The 16,393-nt window shown below is 44.5% G+C and overlaps 1 protein-coding gene across 1 annotated transcript in view; it reads left to right on the top strand.

Annotated features, from left to right (window-relative positions):
• The window catches only part of ches1 (checkpoint suppressor 1), an 83,390-nt gene extending 68,765 nt beyond the window's left edge, over positions 1–14,625 (top strand). The window contains exons 4-6 of the mRNA XM_026143270.2: positions 814–872; positions 9,697–9,805; positions 10,872–14,625. Of these exons, the coding sequence (XP_025999055.2) occupies positions 814–872; positions 9,697–9,805; positions 10,872–11,430 (727 nt within the window). The 3' untranslated portion in view covers positions 11,431–14,625. The remainder of the gene's footprint in view (positions 1–813; positions 873–9,696; positions 9,806–10,871) is intronic.
• Positions 14,626–16,393: the final 1,768 nt, after the last annotated feature.

A 16,393-nucleotide genomic window follows, 5' to 3' on the forward strand; every position in this document is an offset into this window, starting at 1 on the left:
TGTGTGCGTCCATCTTTCCCCGGCATCTGGCGAGGTGAGAACCGCTTCACGAGTGCAGACGTGAATCCTCTCATTCAGCAACATAAAAACACAACTCGTGCTACAAAGGAAACTCTCCAAATGAGTGGAAGCAAGTTCACAGCGTTCCCCAGGTGTTTTCTGTGCCCTGTCTGTGTGTGTGTGTGATACCAGTGTTGACTGTGTTTGAGAGACGGCTCGTCTGACTGGGAGCTAAAGACCACTCAACCTGGCCCAACGCTCTGTCTTTAAATTACAGATCCAGCAGCATCCCTTTTGTGTGTATGTGTGAGTGGAGATATCTCTGTCTATGTGAGAAATGCCGTCATTACCTCCCTCATTAGTGGTGCAATGATCACCTAAACCGAGTCGCCGGCTTTGTGTTTTCCTGTGTGTGTGTTTTAATGTGTCGCGCGCGCCGTATACAGATCGGTCTTAAACATGGCTGTCTGGCATGAGTGCGTGTTAAGTGTTTGCGAGCTGATGATTTCTTTCTTTCTTTTTTCTTTCTTTTTTTTTAATGTGTGTGAATGGACGAGTGGCGGGCGGTGGGGGGCTGTCATGAGAAATTACCCCCATGGACTACAGCGTCGAGGCTGTAATTCTCCGAGGTAATCACAGGGAATAATGGCAACAGTGGGACACCCGGGAATCTAATCACTATAATCAGAAGCACTGGCTTATGGGCTCAAATTCCTGCCTTGCTATCCGCCTCGTGATGAAGCCGGCTGGGCTGGTTGGCTGCTGCGACGCGATCAAATGATTGACCAGTTTTCTCTCCTCTCTCCTTTCTAGTCCTCCGTTGTGGTCGGGGAGTCCCCTCTTCAGAAAGAACGGAGGAGTACTCCTACAAGGTACTGTTTCACCTCCGAGTGTGTGTGTGTGTGTGCGTGTGTGTGTGTGTGTGTGTGTGTGTGTGTGTGTGTGTGTGTGTGTGTGTGTGTGTGTGTGTGTGTGATCTCCCGCCTGTTTCTTTCTTTCCCTCTGTCTCACCCGCTTCCTCTCTCCTCCTCCTCTCTCCCTCCACCCTCTACGGATGTGCCAACTCCAATCATCTCAATTCCAAATCCCTCTTTTTAGAAGCGCACCTTGAGAATACTGAGTGCTGAGTTCTGACACTTGGCTCAGCACCAAGTGTTTTCTAAGTTTGTGGAGAAAAAAAATTTATAAAAAGGGGGGGGGGGGGGGGGAGAGGAGTGATCGAGACACGGCGAGCAAGGCAGGGAGAGAAAGAAAGGAAGAAAATCTGAGCTTCAAATCAGAGGCTGGGGAGCAATCCCCTTGCCTCCTTTGCTCATCTAGTGCAACATATGTACAGTCTCACTTTATTTTTACTCCTGTGCACCCCCCACCCCCCATTTCCCATTATTCCTTGCCTCCCCTCCCTGCCGAACACCCCCCACCCTTCCCTGGTGGTTGGACGGCCGTTTAAATGGACATTCAATCCCAATCAGGGAGCACTCCAGGAGCTCGCTGGGCTGCCGAGCCCTAAATGGAGGAGGAAATGGATACATTAGGCGTCTGCGGCGCGCCCTCCATCGCCGCTGATAATGGAGTAGTAATGGTCAAGGAGCCGGGCTTGGAGAGAGTGTCTGAAAACCTGGACTCCCTCTGGACACACACAGAGAGTCTGAGTGATGCGTCTGAACAGCTGGACAGATGGACGGATGGAAAGAAAGGGGTGGAAAGCTGATTTGGGAGTGCGCATGTCAGGAGGAAACACAGGAGAAAAAAGTCATTTCTTTTTTTTAATTTTCCTTTTTTAATGTGTGTCTGAAAGGAGCGAGTGCAGGAATGGACAGGTGGGAGCGTCAGAGGCAGCAGGGACGGGAAAGCTGTGAGAGACAGCCAGAGGCAAAGACGAGGGAAGAGTCGGGGTGGGGGTGGTCGGGTGCCAGAGCGAGCGAGTTTGGGGCTGTTAGTGCCCTCAGTTATTACTTCCATCTCCCATTCCCAGAGCTTTCAGAGCTGCTCCGCTCTGAGGTGATGTGTCCTGAAATGTGCCTCTCCCCGCTCGACGTGGAAGAATGCAAGGACAATGGCTGGGAGCCGAGTGCTCGACGCAACCTATCACCCCACCTCCACGAGGTTCATTATTCAGTAGCTCTAAATTATAAAGCTTCTGCTCGGTCTAAGTGCTCTTTTTAAACTCAAAGTTCTATCATTTCTGGAGCTAACTCATTTGGAACCAGCTCTGGGCCGTTATTAACCTGTCAGCTGCAAATGAAGGGTGTATCCAAGTCAATAGAAAAATTGACCAGCTTGTAAATGATTCATCGCAGGCAAACCGGTGCATCACAATCGCTTCAAACAAGCATCGGCTTTATGTCTGTTGACAGATATCTATTGACAAATGATTACCAGCAATTCCAGCAGGACTGCAAATCCCGCCAAATGGTGGGAACTCATATGCTTGTACATTTCTCCATAGGTTTGCTGTTCTAGTAAATGATAAGCCGTTACAGGAAGCGCAGTGTTGCTGCAGTAGCAGAGGTGAAAGTTAAGTACAATTTGGAGGAATTCAAGAAAAAAAATATTTACGACATTTTTTTATCAGCTGAGTTAATTTGCCTTTTAGGCTTAAATCATAACTAACAAGTGAAATGCTGCCCAAAGTTAATTAACGACCTGATGTTGTGTAAAATTCTTATAATTATCTTCAAAACAGCCGGCTGCAATATTAAAATTAGCTGAAGATGTAAATAAAAGTAGCAAACCTGCACTAAGTCAGTATGTTATAATACATATAAAATGAATCATCTCTCTGCTCTGCTTTTGCAAAACTTCATTATTATCAGTATTTATGTTTGATGTGGAAGAAAAATCTAGAAAAGCACGTGATATAAAATATATGGAGCCGAGTAAAAACTAGATCGTGATGATTATGTATGCATGTGTACTTATTCAAACCAGGTACTTCAGTAAAAGAAAGGTTCCACCTGTCTTGTCGGGTCTTTTTGCACTGCAGCGTTGACGCTTTTACTCAAGTCTAAATACGTCTTCCAGCGCCGTGTAGGTGTGATTTAAAAAATCTAAAACGTTCAGCAACTTTGGTTCAAAAGTGGCCATCCTGCCCTCCAAGACCATCTCCAGTCCTGTGCTGTTTTAAGATTGCACCCAGGAAGTCCTGCTCTCCGTACTACTGGATCTGCTCCTGTGTCAAACTCAAATATGAACTTCCAAAATCTCTGATGTTGAGCAACAGTTTTGTTGAACTGGCCAAAAAAAGCTTTTATTTGTGACAGGTTTGCTGAACTTTTTCATTACGCCTCATATGAGGTGTAGACAAAATAATGAAAGACTTCATGAAACAGGAATTAAGGCACAGGATTCAAAATCCTCAATAATGTATGCAGCTTACACTGGTTCATTCAATTCAGTGTTGTTTATTTATATAGCACCTGTCGCCTCAAATCGATTTACATTATATGGTAAAGACCCTCCGGTGACACAGAGAAAACACCAACAATCAGACGAGTCGCTGTGAGCAAGAACTTGGCAACAAGGGGGACGAAAAACTCCCTTTTAACAGGAAGAAACCTCCAACAGAACCAGGCTCAGGGAGTGTGAAGAGAGCCAGAGATCAATAATAAACAATAATAATACTTGAATAACGTCAGACCCTCCCTGCCTGGTACATGCAGTTCTCTTACAGGCCTGTTCCCGTGTTTTCTAGCACGTCTGTTCTAAAATGTGTGGTCTTTTGCCCTAAACCGAGAGAACGCCGATGACATAATCAGGGTTACTTTCTCATGCTTTGAAGTGCTCTCTCTCTCCAGAGCCACAGAAGATACTTTACAACAGCATTCTCAGGATAAGAAGAGCTCCTCATGTCAAGTAAACTCTGCTTCAAGTATAAAATTGATGTAATATCCCTCAAAGCTAAAACGAGACTAAAAGAGTTCTAAGAAGCCTATCGTTGCGCATACTGAAGATCAAAATAGGCGTAGAGGAAACATTTGAAAATCACAGGTGCTGATTAGATTTCAGCCTGATAACGCCTGTTTGTAGTTGTGTTTAAAGGGCTTTTTTTCAAGTCCGAGTAATCGAGTGTTGCTTTTATTTATTTTAATCTCCCACCCCTGCAAGTTATAGCAGATGTCAGTCAGCCAACCACTTAAACACTCGGCTGTAGCGTCAGATAGACAAGCCAGTTAGACATCCAGTTAAACTGCCAGCAACTTCAGCCCACCAGCAATCCAGTCCGTCAGTCAGCCAGTCAGTCAGACACCATTAGTATGCATCCTGCCCTCAGACTTTAACACACAGCAGCCAGGCCGGGGGAGAGGCGGGAGGCGGGGGTGGGACACGTTTTGACTGAGCGAGAGGCCACGTTCAAACGGTTGCATTCTCAAGGTCTGCTGGGAGTAACCTTTGACCCTTTGCACTCCACGTGTGTGTGTGTGTGAATTCAGCGAGTGTTTGTGTGTTTTGGTGCCTCTGCTGGCCGCGTGGAGACTGCAGCCTGCAGGGCCATGTGGAACTCATTTAACAGGAGAGCAGAGGAGGTTGAATGCATTTACGGCACATGAGAGGGGAGGGAGGCCGAGGGCTCTCGCTCGTCCTGGAAAACAGGCAGGCAGGGAGACAGGCGGCAGGCGAAGACGTAGGAAGCAGACAGAAAAGGCAGAGCAGCTGACCAGACATCGGAAAAAGACAGACTAGAGGATATTTTCTCTCCAGGAAAAAAGAGATAGAAATGCAGACAGACACCTTTTCTTGTCTGTTCATACATTTCTTTCTCTTGTTTTCTGCTTCCAACCACACAGAGCTTTTTTTCCTCTGCCTTTCTCCAAGCTTGTAAAATGTAATGCTCGATCTCAGCGAGCGGGGACGGGCTTTGGGAGTGCTGCCTGGTCTTTCTCAGCTTAGTTTGTCACCTCATATCCACAGCATATGTCCCAGGTTTTTTACCTGTGGCGTCGGCGTGCGTGCTCGGTTGGAGATATGAGTCACCACTATACATAGAATGACAGATCGATGCACAGAGGGGAAATAATCAACAAGTGAGGATGGAAGAAAGAAATTCAAACAGTCAGCAGAGCGAGGAGGTGAATGTAGAGGTCACATATGTAAGAGGAGCTCGCACCTATAGTAGAGGTTATATGTATGTGTGTGCAGATGTGTGCATCTAGGATAAACTGCTGTTGCTGAGGTGTGAGAGCCCATGTCAAACATTTCTCTCTCTCTCACTGTTTTCACTCATGAAATCTAGACAAGACTGAATCTGGACGTCGCCCACTGGTTTGGGCTCAGCTGCATTAGCCAGTGATGAAAGATAAAGCAGATGCAGTTCCGCACATGGCCACTAGAAGCTCACTCCCAATAACATGTCAGTCCCCTTGGATCTCCATGCTAAAATGTCCCGATTTACAGTCTGATACAAACAGCTGTTTTGGTTTGTATATTACATTTATGCTTATGTTGTTTTTAATAACATACAATTTAATTCTTATTTAAGCTTAAAGTTTGCACCAGGTGTCACCTCAGCTAATCCAGCCCACTGAATTTGCTGTGTTTGTGCCTTTTCGGCGATAATTAGCAAAATAATGAGTCTTACAGTGTTACCACCAGACTAAGAACTTTGAGTTCTACTTTGTTCGTGTGTTACTTAAAACTAATTAGTAGATATCAGTGTTTGTTTGTTGTTTATGGAAGCAGCTTGCTAGCCAAACCTGCCATCTAGGTCAGTGGTCCCCAACCCCCGGGCCACGGACCGGTACCGGTCCTCGAGTCGTTTGGTTCCGGGCCGCGCGAGTTGAGGCTCGGGTGTGAAATTTATGGTTTTCAGGGTTTTTATCGTTAACTCTGTTTCCCTGGGTCTTTCCCGTGTTGTAGTTGTGTGTCTTATTTTGAAAGAAATATTCACACGTTACCACAGCAACCAGAGAGCATTAAGGGGCAGAGAGGAGGATGTGACTCTCAATGTTGTTGGCGCATTTCAGGAGGATGCTGCTAATAAAGTTACACAATTAAACAGCGAATTCATGTTTATTATTTACAAAATAGCACAGTTTTTGTCTCGGTCGTATCATTTTATTTTGTTGTATTTATCCGTGACACAAGGCCAGTGACTTTGCTCATCTTTTATGCACAGTCTGTTATCGAGGCAAGTTTAAAGCAGGCTGACACACAGCAACCAGCCGTTTGTGATGAGGTTTCAAACAGAGCCGCCTGCTCTGCTCTCACATTCGAGAACTGATGCATTAAAGATTGTTTACCGTCCACCGAACCGACGCGTCTGCTCGATAACGTCGTGAAAAGTTTAGGGTGCGAACTAAGAAACGGCTTCTCTGCCCTGCTTTCCCAGAGTGGTAGATCCCTTCTGATGCATGATCTACCACTCTGTGGCATGTGGAAAGGGAACCGTTGCTATGGTAACCCAAAGCCTGACTGGAACGAGAGGTGGGGAGGAGAAAGGGTGGGTGCGTGTCAACCCGGGGAGACCACTGCCCACACGCACACATCCATGCAGTGAGTGATCAAGATTACAAAAGAGACTCTGTGCAGGGACTTACTTATAAGGTTATGGAGAGCAGAGCTGGAGATATCAGGGGCAGAGCCGCGCTAACAGGAGTCAATAAGATTACTGTGGACACAGGCGGCCAGAGAGAGGCAGCAGACGCACACTTACAATGACAAAATCATAATGCACGAGTGTTCGTGTGTGTGTGTGGCAACATGAACCAAATATACAAGATTGCTTTCCACATGGGGGGGGACTTGTATGTTTTAATGAGCTTGTGGTTCTCGAGGCAAATTAAATTTCTGCTCATAACATCGATCATAAATTCACTGTATGGGCTGAGATTTAACCCCTCCTCCCAAAAATGCTTCAGCTGCAGTGTATTGATGGCTTGATGAACGGTGTTCACAGTCACACCTTAACAAATGTTTCTGCGGCAGACAAAAGGAAACAGCAGGTCATCGTTTGCGAAACACAAACTGACCCCAGAGATGAAAATGACAGCTGTTCCAGGGAACTGGGATGACTGTGGTGAGCAGCCAGCCTTGAATAATGAGAGCTTTTGGATCAGATGTACGCTCTTCTTTTCTCTTCTCTTCAAAGTGTATAATCTGTGTAGAAACTATATATAGATTCACATAAATTACAATTAAAGCTTAAAACCTGTTTAGATCTTCCTTCTGGTCTGCCACAGTCCAGTCTGAGTAGGAAACCAGAGACAAGACTTTGGCCTCGGTGGAAAATCTGAAATGGCTTAAGAAACAAATTATCATGTGGAACTTCTTAATGTTTGTCTTAAATCTGAAATGTTTTTCCAGCTGAGGCATTGTTGTAAACTAGAAAAAGTTCTAGTATATACTTAAACACCCTGAATACTAAAAAAACTTTTTACATTATTTCTCCAGCATCTTGATTGCAGGTTAGCTGTAAAAGTTTACTTTGTCTACCCTTAGTTTACAATCTCTTTCATAATTACAAATTAAAACCATATGTCGAAATTTCACAGACCTGACTAGTAGCTGCTCTGCCTCCTGAGTATTTTTAACCCAGTGCTGTATTTACATTTATTCTTTCAGTGATTACTTTGGTTATATTTGCCATCTCTTTTATCTATTCTTCATGATTTGTGGTTAGCTCGGCGTTTTCATTCTTTATAGTTTTGTATATAAGAATTTTTGGGGCAGCTGGAAAACACTTTGCATAAACGCCTGTTCTACACACATAAAAGTGACTTTATTTGAAAGACTGAAGCTTCTTAAATGTTGTCAACTGTCTGTACTTTAAATATGAAGCTACAGCTAGCAGCCGGTTAGCTTGGTGTAGCGTGAAGAGAGGAAAGAAAAGCTAACAGTCAGGGTGGTTCTCTTTAAAGTTAATATAAACTGTCTGCCACCAGACAGCAACTTTTAGGAAATCAAAAATAAATGAATATATATCATATTTTTTGTTGTTTAAGTGTTTCTATCTTATGCTAAACTGAGCTAATTTAAGCTAACTAGCGCTGCACTGCAGCTCTACATTTACCGTACAATCACGAGAATAATATCAATCTTCTTACGTAACTCTCAGCAAAAAGGAGCAACTAAGCTAATTTCCATACATTAGCTGCACACACACGATATTAAAATATCAAGGTGAAAGGTTGGACGTTTTTCTGCCTGCTGTTAGATTGGCTCAGGTTTGTAAGCCGTAACCTTCGTCTGTCACTACAGATTTTTAGGCCCAAGTTGTTCCGAAGCCAGTCCATTTCCACGACCGTGTGTTTCAGGATGTTGTCTGTGTGGGTTTCTTTCTCCAGTGACCTCTCTGTATTCTGCACCAGTCACATCATGCTTCAATGTGGTGACCACATTAGCGAGGTGATTAGCAGCACCTGTCTTTGCCAGTAGAAAAGCTTGGCTTTCCAGACATGAGAATTCAATCTTTGTCTCATTAGTCTGCAGAAAGTATCGTTTGGTAAACTCCAGGTGGGCTTGCCATATGCCTGTTTTTTCAGCGGAGTAAAATGGCACTTAGGCAGAGTGCCGCAGAGTTGTCCTTCTGGTGGGTTCTTTAGTTTCTTTGAAAATTGGTTTGCGTGACCACTGGCTACACTTCCTCCTCCCTGACCAAGGCTTTTCTTGCCTAGACCAGATGGACGACTGTTGGAAGACAAACTTCTTCCACAACAATAGAGCTCGCTGCCCAACGCAGTCGGATGTCGCAGGTCTGCTGAGGGTTCTTTGAGCTTCTTACTGTGGCGTTAACACTGATCTGTTGAGCTACTAGTTCACCTTCAAGTTTAATGCTAATGATGGAAGTCTTATAGGCCATTTGTCATGTGATCAAGTAGTTAAAAGTTAGTTGAAAAAGTCATGATAACTATTATATTCATGTCTGACACAAAGAAATGGAAGTCTTGTTGCCTAGATAACCACTGAATGTATTTGCCACACAGCCATTAATCAGTAAAAGACTTTCTTCACTGAATAAAGTTTGAAGGTAAAAAAAATAAAGTCATTGAATGTCTTTATTTAACCTTTATTTATACACAAAGTCTCATTTACAAGAGAGACCTGTTCAGGCTTCAGGTTCAGATGAAACGGGGGGAAAAAGTGAAATTTAATGACGGTTTCATAAAATAGACACTGAATCATTTTTATCTGCAGCTTTAATTTCAAAATACTAACCCGCTTTGGAAAATGTTGCTTTCTGACATTTGAGACGAACCAATAAAAAAGATCAGCAGATAAATTAGTAACGTAAAAAGATGTGAATTCGTCCCGTTTTTCTCCCTCAAAAAATAGATTTACTTGGTTATTTTAACACTTGGGTTCGAAACAGATGTGCCTTTCAGATTTTCAGATCTGCGGTTTCCCCCTTTGCGTTCCAGCGGCTGCTGTATCAGGCAGGCTGGATTTGGCCGTGCCCAGCGGTCGTTGGTAATTGAATGATTTGCAGCGGCCTTAACTCATTTATGACGCTTTCCTGCTCAATTTAACCTTGCCTCGCTCATCAATATTGCCCCGTTGGCCTCCTCGAATGGACAGTGGATGCTCATCGAGCTGCTCCCGGGTCTTATGGAGGTCGGATCTGAGAGGTTTTTGTTTTTTTAGGAGCTTCTTCTGTTGCTGGCTTTTTTTTTTCTTTCTTTTTTTTTTATCCCTCCGCTCGTCACTGAAACTGATTCGTGTCTTGCGTGTAACTGATGTTCCATCTGCTCTCTCTTTCAGTTCCTCGAGGTGTGATCCAAAATGGCGCCCGTGTCAGGAGCCAGGCCCTCTTCCCTGTTATCAGACCCTTACCTGTAAGCCCTGTGGGGAGCAGAACCTCGGCCATAAGGTGGGTAAACTTTGCTCCTGCTGCCTTCAAACGTATAATTAACACCAGCGGGGGCTGCACAGACGCATTCCCTCTCCCACAGACACGCCTGCACCTACATGCAGTGGCACAAAGCTCGGGGAGCTCCCAAATTTTCCACTGATAGTTTACATAATTACATCTTTATTGTGCTCGAAAGTCAGAGGCGTTCACACGCTTCCCGCCGTGCACAACGTTTCATCCAGGTGTGTTTATATAATGGCCTCTCGCAGACACACAAACACAAACAGGTTTATTAGAGGGAGAGGCCTCGTGATTCAAAGAACATTGGGAGCATGCACGGACATGCACATCCATCACAGGAGCACGAGAGTATGATGGCCTGCACTGCATAATGAATTAAACATACCCGAAAGGCTCACTAAAGGTTTGCAGTGAATATTTGATCACTGTAAGGGAGTGCATGTTTTTCTTATGAGATATTAATATGCTCACGCTCTCATTCTGGGGGGAGGGGGGGATGTCCGGGGGGACAGGGCACGCTGCTGAAGCTACTTTTTGATTTATGGGTTGTCAGGATTAACCCCCATCCCACGCCGTCCTTTGACGCTTTACAGCGAAAAGTGTCTCCTGACTAATAGAGCAAAATGGGCGTCGCAGTGTAACGAGGACGAACAGTTAAACGGCCTCGCCGCAGAATCGTCACCGTCGAGGCGCTCTGACTTTAGAGTTCGCAAGGTTCTTTATGTGCTGAGCAACCTTCGAGACAATGGGTGCTGCTAAAAATGCACCGTGTCATTGGGGTGGGGGGCGCAAAGGTGGCAATCTGAAAATGAGGCAGCTCGTTTCTGAAAAGGATGGCTGAGTCTTTGTGAAATACGGGCTTTTATCTGACCTCAGAAATATGCGCATGAGGCCCGAGGGAGCTATTTGTGGCTGATAGATTAGAACCTGAACTTTCTTTCTAGTAAAGCAGAGAAGCTTGAGTGTCAGTGGAGTGAAGCAGGTCCAGGCAGGCAGCCCGCCTGGCAGTGTGACAGCACGAGTAACGTTATTCTCTCCCGCTCTGTGTCCTCGATCCATACAGATCATCCCTGGGCGATTATCTAAGCCGAGGACAGGACAGCCCAACCTGCTACTCTCCTCCGCCCTGCGGCGAGGACCTCCAGGACGACCACACTTACAGCACCGCCAAATCCCCCAGCAGGCTGTGCTCCTCCCAGGTCACCTCCCCTTCCTCCCCCGTGGACGACGACGACATTATCGCCGTGGAAATCCAATCAGACGTCAAACCCGAGCCCCGGGAGATCCCACTGGACTCTCACGTCACCACTGCCGCCACCACCACTACCTACATTTCCCAGCAGCCCCCGCGCGGACAGAGACGTAGTTTGGGGGGAGCCGGGACTCTGGCTGGGAGCAGTTTGCCCTGGACCAAAAGCCGAGCGAGAGGCATTAGTGACACGCTGCCGCTGAAGAAGCGGCGCGCGGCGACGGTGGAGAAGCCGCCGGAGAGCGACGACGAGGAGATGAAAGAGGCGGCGGGATCGCTGCTCCACCTGGCGGGGGTTAGAGCCTGCCTCAACAACATCACAAACCGCACCGCCAAGGGCCAGAAGGAGCAGAAAGAGGCCCTGAGAAACTAAGACACACACACATAGAACAAAGCATAGACACACACACACAGACGGCTTATAGCTCCAAGCACACACACACACACACAGATTTACACACACACACACACACACACACACAACTAGGTCAACAGGTAACATTACTACAGCATTAGTCTCAACGGACACTTGTCATCTCCCTCTATCTATCTGCAGGGCATTAGGTGAATCCTACTTATTTGTGGCAATATCAAAAATCTATGTTTTCCTACATGTTCAGCAACACTAAACATCGATGGGTATTTCTCATATGTCTTTGTTGGTTTTTTGTTGTTTAAAAAGGGGATGAAAGCCATAAAAAAAGGAAAAAACAAAAGCACGTTTTGTCACTAATTTGGACGAGCGCGACAAAACCGAGTCACGTTGCCGGGAGGGGGAGGGCGGGAGCTGATGATGGCTGTTTGTCTTACCTGTTTGTTTCTATGTGAATCTGTAGCAATCTTGCAGTGATGCCGGCAAAGGCGGGTCGGCCGCCCGCCGGCATCACTCTCCTACATCCACGAGCACAAATGTGAGACTGTGCCAAAGATAAGCGACCAGGTTGCTTCATGTAGCCGATACGACAGCTGACAAGAAAAAAAACAAACACAAAAAAAGTTCAAAGATGGCGTAGTAGAGCTAACGAGAGAGAGCGAGTGACCTTAAGTGTGGAAATAAATGTAAAACCCAATGTGATATATATTCATGCACTTATTTTACGCCACTTATAATAAAAAGCATCATGGGTAAAGACATGGTTTATTTCAAGAGCACTCATAGTATTTAAGAATAAATATATTAAAATTTAAAAAAAAAAAAGGTCATGTTTTATCACCATAGAGACGGATAGTGTGCCGGGTCTGAGGCAATATCTCCTTCATTTTGTTGTTGTTGTTGCATAATGTAAAACCTCCTCCCTCCACCCCCTCGTACTTCTCTCCATTAGACGACGTAGATACCTGGTATAGATATCATAGCTGCCAGTAGCTGCCACCACCTTCCTCTTCATTTGACAAAGAACTATATACATGAACTGTGGGTTTAGGTTTCTGTTTGTGTCTGTTTACCCTCACTCTACCCTCATAAAGATATAAGCAATTTGCCCCTGTGCGGGCAACTCTGTAAAAAGGTTAGAAAATATTTTATTTTTTTCCTTTTTCTTAATTGAAGCAATTTGACCTGCAGGACTTTCTCAGTTATATTGCATGGGTGCTTGTAAATAAGATAAAAAGCAAATCTTTTTTATTCAAAGATCATGTAAGATAAACGATGTATTTAGCATGAAGCATGACTTATTTTCATATAAACCTTGATCCTAGAGGAAAGAAAAAAAAAGTTTTGCCGCCAATTCTTATACCCGTGATTATATTGGAGATTTTCTTTTCTTTTTTTTTATTTCGTCTCCTTGTTTTTCTGAGCGGGCTTTCAAAGACACGTCTTCAGGGAGGAAACGTGGGAGATCACTCTGCAATTAGAGGCCCAAAGGACGCCACCTCTGGGCTTCGGGTTCAGGCTTATAACGTAGGCCAGCTGAAACACCTCTTGGGGGGGTGGGCTTACGACAACTTCTGCCTGTACAGTGATTTCTTTTATTTTTTTTTTATTTAATTGTTTTAGGTGTTCAATGTTAAACCCGGTGTTATCCCAGAACACGTCTGTGGAGTGTGTGCGTTTGTGTGCCCAGGAACACACACCCTTTAACATCGTGCCTGCCTGCCTGCCCTCAGTACCTCTGTTGTCACGACAGAACCTGTCTTTATTTATAACAGTATTGTTTTTACTTTTACTTCAGTGTGTAAATGTACGCGTGTCCTTCCTCTCCATCGGCATTGTTCGGTGTAAATGTTTGAAAGGGGCGCGGGAGACCTTGTAGATGCCCTCATATCTCCAAGAAAAGAAAAAAAAAGACGACATGGGAAGGGGACGTTTCTTTTCTCTGATTTACAGACAGTATTTTTAACCCCAGGTGCATCATGGCTAAAACGGGAATGCGCGCACAAGTATTATCCGACCCTCGTCTGCGTATAAAATAAAGCCGCTTTTTAGGTGAAAACGTAGGCTGGGCTTTGGCTGTAGCAGCAGAGCCAGACGGGGGAGAGGTGGGGTGGGGGTTTGTTTGAGCTGAAGAGACGTTGAACGATCGTCAGCGAGCCAAGCGGGAGGAAAACAAATGCATGCTCCCATCCACCGGCACAGTCTTTCGCCACCTGTAGCATGCATCACTGGCCTTGCATTTTGTGTGGTACCCATAAAGAGAAAAAAGAAAAAAAAGGGGGGGGGGGGGTAAAGGAGACACTGTTAGTGTTGTCGTTGTGTGCCATCTGTCTGTCGTCTGATGTGTGTCTGAGTGCTCCCGGGTCAAGCACTCTGCTGTATTCGATGTACCAATCCGCCGCTGTGGTGACTAGTAACCGCGTTGAGTTGGCAAGAGGCATGTCGAGGGGGTAGAACGTGTCGCTTTAGCAGCGCACGTTTGTTTTTTGGGGGTTTCTGCCTCGGGCTCACTCTGTGACATGCAGGAAAGAAGATCTGTTCACCTCTGAGTCCTGGTAAAACACATGAACTGTACCTGGACGTATTAAAGCAAAGTGCATCCACTTCACTGCCTGAAAAGCCCCCAAACAGCAAAGTGTTTTCTTTCAAACCTGCCAAACGTACCACAAAAAGCTCCTAGAAGAATAGTTGCCATTATTATTATTTTTTTATTATTTGTTGACGTTTTTACGCGCCTTTTAAATTTTCCTGTTTCTTTTTGTTTCTCTCTTTCTCTGACAGACTTATCTATAATACTGCCATTATTTTATTTTTTCCGTGACTGTCTGAGCTGAATATTGGAAAGCCATAGGTTAGAGATGTCAAAATGCAAAACTGTTATTGATCTGTGCGATGTGATGCAGGGTACACCCAGGTGTTGTTTTCTTGTTTTCTTCTTCTTCTTTGTTTTTTTTTTCTTTTTCAGTAAATGTTCAGTTTTCTCCTTATTGTGCAAATCATATTGCCAAAGAATGATTTCAAGACCTATTTCATCACTACATGTAAATATCAACGTTGTCCAATACCGTGGCAAAAAATATATAAATGTTGTTTTATTTTGTTTTCCATTTTCTGAGAAACTACAATGATGTTTATGTGATGTATTGTCTTCCAGTTGGTTGCAATAATAAAAAAAAATACGAGTTGCAGAAGCTACGCTTGGCTGTTGTTCTTCAGTGGATATCATGCAAGACAAAAGACAAAAGCATAGTTACAGTCGGAGATATGGACGTCAACTGAAGTGGCACCGCTGTTACTCATCCAGTGGGCAAATCTCACACAGTACTGTGGGACATAAAGTATCAGGCAACCCTAATTTCTTTATATTTCGATAAAGCAATGTGAAATAGGTGCAGCAATTTATGTGCAAACATACATGGAAAAAAATGATTTTGCATAATTCAAACGAGCTCAAAAGTCAATATTTGGAATGACCACCTTTATTTATGGGCCACCAAACTTTGGAAAAGTGCACTATTGCTAAAAACCATCATCGAACTCAGGTGTTCCAATCACTTCAGTGGTCGCATGTGTATAAAAGTTAGCATCTATGCATGCAGACTGCTTCTGCAAACATATGTGAAGGAATGAGTTGCTCAGTGAGCTCCAGCGTGGTACTGTGATAGGATGCCACCTGTGCAACAAGTTCAGTCATGAATAAAATGTTCTCTACTAAATGTACCACCGTCAGCTATTCATCTATTAATGGTGTTATAACAAAATGGAAGTGATTGGGAATGCAACTCAGCTACAAAGTGGTAGGCCACGTAAACTCGCAGAGCGGAGTCAGGACATGCTGACTTTCTACAGAGTCAGTCACTACAGACCTCCAAACTTCACGTGTCCTTCAGATTAGCTCAAGAACAGTGCGCAGAGAGCTTCATGGACGGGTTTCCATGGCTGAGCAGCTCCAGCCAAAGATTACATCACCAAGCACAATGCGTCAGATGCAGTGGTGTAAAGCACGCTGCCACTGGACTCGTGTTCTCTGGAGAGCACGATTTCTTTGTAGTACAAGAGTCCAGGTGCTGACCTGGTCTGTCGACAGACCTTTGCCCATCAAGCTGTGCTATCTTGGGCATTTTTGTAAGACTTTAATTAATTATATGTTTTTGCAACAGACTGCCAGTAGCAAAGTACCTTAACATACTACTAAAAATAGGTTCTTTGCTAAGGCATCTGTTTTAGGTGCAACACTGGTTAATTTCTTCAGTTGCCTTATATTATTCTTGAATGATGCATCGGTCAGTGTTAAACAGCTCCTCTGAAAATGGTCAGGTACAAGGACTGGACTGGAAATGACTGAAAAAGCACAAGAAAACTTTGAAATCCCACTTTGAGCCCACCTTGAATTTCTCTTAAAAATTCGAGAAAATCTGGCTCCTTGGAAGCAAAATAAAATAATCTAGAAATTAAGTGTCTCAAGACTTTTGCACACTGCAAGCCCATTTGCAACCCACCTCCACCACACATAAATTGCTGTAAATCAACCATTCTGAGTTTTGTTAAGAAAATATTGACTGGAAGCTGATCAGAGTACTAAACAATTAGCTGTTTTCATCTCAGCACTTCAAGTGAAATGTAGTAAAGGATGTCAGCCTTTGTCATCCACCTCCTCAGCACCACACACAAACCCACACTTACTAGTAGAGTGATACTAGAGACTCTAATTTGCTCTCAAGACTGACCCCAATCATTAACCTCACATATTCCCATCAACAAGAGTCTTATCATAACCAAGCCTTTCCCGCCAGTTAATTATTCATTTGCTTCCTCTAATCATTTAAGTTCAATACTTCTGATTAAAGTCCTGCTCCCCCTCCCTAAGGGAAAGAAGTAAAAGAGTTAAGTGTACCAAAGAGTGCCTCAGTGTCTTATCAATCTGAGTGGTGCCATTTTGGAACCGTGTGGCAGTGGAAGCCCA

This window comes from Astatotilapia calliptera, chromosome 15, assembly GCF_964374335.1.
Source record: "Astatotilapia calliptera chromosome 15, fAstCal68.1, whole genome shotgun sequence".
NCBI classification, from domain to species: domain Eukaryota; kingdom Metazoa; phylum Chordata; class Actinopteri; order Cichliformes; family Cichlidae; genus Astatotilapia; species Astatotilapia calliptera.